The sequence below is a fragment of the Penaeus monodon genome, chromosome 2 (genome assembly GCF_015228065.2).
Source record: "Penaeus monodon isolate SGIC_2016 chromosome 2, NSTDA_Pmon_1, whole genome shotgun sequence".
In the NCBI taxonomy this organism is placed as follows: domain Eukaryota; kingdom Metazoa; phylum Arthropoda; class Malacostraca; order Decapoda; family Penaeidae; genus Penaeus; species Penaeus monodon.
In genome coordinates, this window is record NC_051387.1 from 55,091,092 (window position 1) to 55,092,993 (window position 1,902).

Sequence of the window (1,902 nt, forward strand, 5' to 3'; positions counted from 1 at the left end):
GGGTGGGCCGGCCCATTGAATGAATGGACGAAAGTTTGGGCAGGGCGGATGGCAAGGGGTGGGTGGCGGTGGGTGGGGTGTCTAGGTGAGTGCGGCTCGTGGGGGTGGGGAAGGATGGGGATTTGGAGGACGACGGAGAGACAGAAGGAGGGGAAGGAGGAGGAAGTCGGCGCCGCCTGGAAAACTGTCTAAGACTGGCGAAGGGGAAGCAGAACCAGGAATAGGAAGAGGAGGTAGGAGGAGGTGACAGGTCGGGCCGGAGGTCGGCGGCGAGGTGTGTGTGTGAGGCGAGGGTGGCGGCGGCGTGGCTAGGCGGCGCGAGCAGGTGGGCAGGCTGCGCGGGTGCCTCGATGGGTAGGGCGGCGCGCTATATGTCCGGCCAGTGCAGTGTTGGCCGCCAGCTCGCCCGGCGCGTACCATGCAGAGCAGTGGCCTGGTCCTCTGGCTCGTGGCTGTGGCGTGCGCGTGTGAACCCTGCCAAGCGTCATCCAGTGGCAGCAGCCACCAGCGGCCCCGCAACCCCTTGCTGGCCGTGGTGCGGGCGGCCAAGGCCCTCCACCACCACCCGCCCGCCGCCCAGCCGCCCCCATCGCTGCTGCCCTTGCTCCCTTCCAGCGCTCTCCTAGAGTACCCGCACCTGTCCCGCCGCCACCATGCGGGCCCCGACCTGCCCCAGGGGGCCCTCTTTCCTGCCCAGCACCGCCGCCGCAGCCCCGCGGGCCTCCAGCACCTGCAGCGCCAGCAGAGTGCAGGCGGGGACGACCTGCAGCCGCCGCTTGAGGTGCAGGACCTGCCTGACGACGAGCGAGGGGAAGCCGAGGAGCGGCGAAGGACGTGGAGTAAGCGCGGGCAGCTCAGTGATGCCCCAGTGAGCGGGGGGGCGGGGGACGGCCAAGAGGAGGCCGTGGCGGCGGGCCTGCAGCAGGTGGGCGCCTCCATAGCCACCAACTTCCTCAGGCACGCGCGCTCCGGCCCCAGGCCCTACGACGTCCCCAGGATCGGTGAGTGTCCGCTCTCGTCGTTCTTTCTCTTCCCTGTTCCCTTGTCAGTCCGTCATCCGATTCTTCCTTTCACTCTTCCTAGCCACTCTCCTGTCCATCAACCTCGCCACTTCTCCATAACTGGATTCCATCATTGCCTCGCTGCTCTTCCTTTATCTTCAACCTCCACCTCTCCGTCGCCATCCATTCACCCTCCATGTCTTTCTCCATCTCCCAAATGATCCTTCTTCTCTCACTACTTCTTCCTCTTTCTTCTCTTTTTTCCTCTTCCTCTCCTTCCTTCTCTCTTTTCCTTTTCTCTCCATTCTTTCCCCATCAAGGACATGTCTCCCTTTCTCCTCGTCCTTCACACTCGAGGAACATTTCTCATTTCCTCCCTTTTCTTCTCCTTCTTTCTATATCACCTGTCCTTGACTCCTTCCCTTCCCCTTCCTCCTTTCTCGTCCCAGATTTAGCCATTCTGTCCTTCCATGCTTCTCCTCTTTCCTGCCTGTCTCTGCATTCCTCTTCCAAGCACGCTGAAATTGCATTCCTCTCTCCATTTAGCACACTCCCAGCAAGCATAACACGGTCTCATGCACTTCGTTCGTTGAAGTCTCAGGCCAACTCTTCCCCTGTCAGTTGCGTTAAAAAAATCTCCACGCTACTTTTGCGCTTCTGAATTACAAACACTTTTCACGTGATTTTTTTTTTCTACTTTACCTAAAATAGGCAGATGCAACGGAAGGGCCACAGTACGCACATTCCTAAGCACAGACACACACAACAGAAAAACAAGACACACTCGCGAAACTTTTCGATTCGCACACAGTAACAAATCTATAGGCACTTTCACACACGTCAGATCTGGGACACCTGTACCACAAACGTCTTTCAAGCCACTGTTAATGAAGCTAAAAAT

At 58.9% G+C, this 1,902-nt stretch overlaps 1 protein-coding gene across 1 annotated transcript in view; it reads left to right on the forward strand.

The window, feature by feature from the left end:
- Positions 1–297: 297 nt before the first annotated feature.
- Positions 298–1,902, forward strand: part of LOC119583884 — a 102,729-nt gene continuing 101,124 nt past the window's right edge. The window contains exon 1 of the mRNA XM_037932608.1: positions 298–1,001. Coding sequence (XP_037788536.1) covers positions 419–1,001 — 583 coding nt within the window. The 5' untranslated portion in view covers positions 298–418. The remainder of the gene's footprint in view (positions 1,002–1,902) is intronic.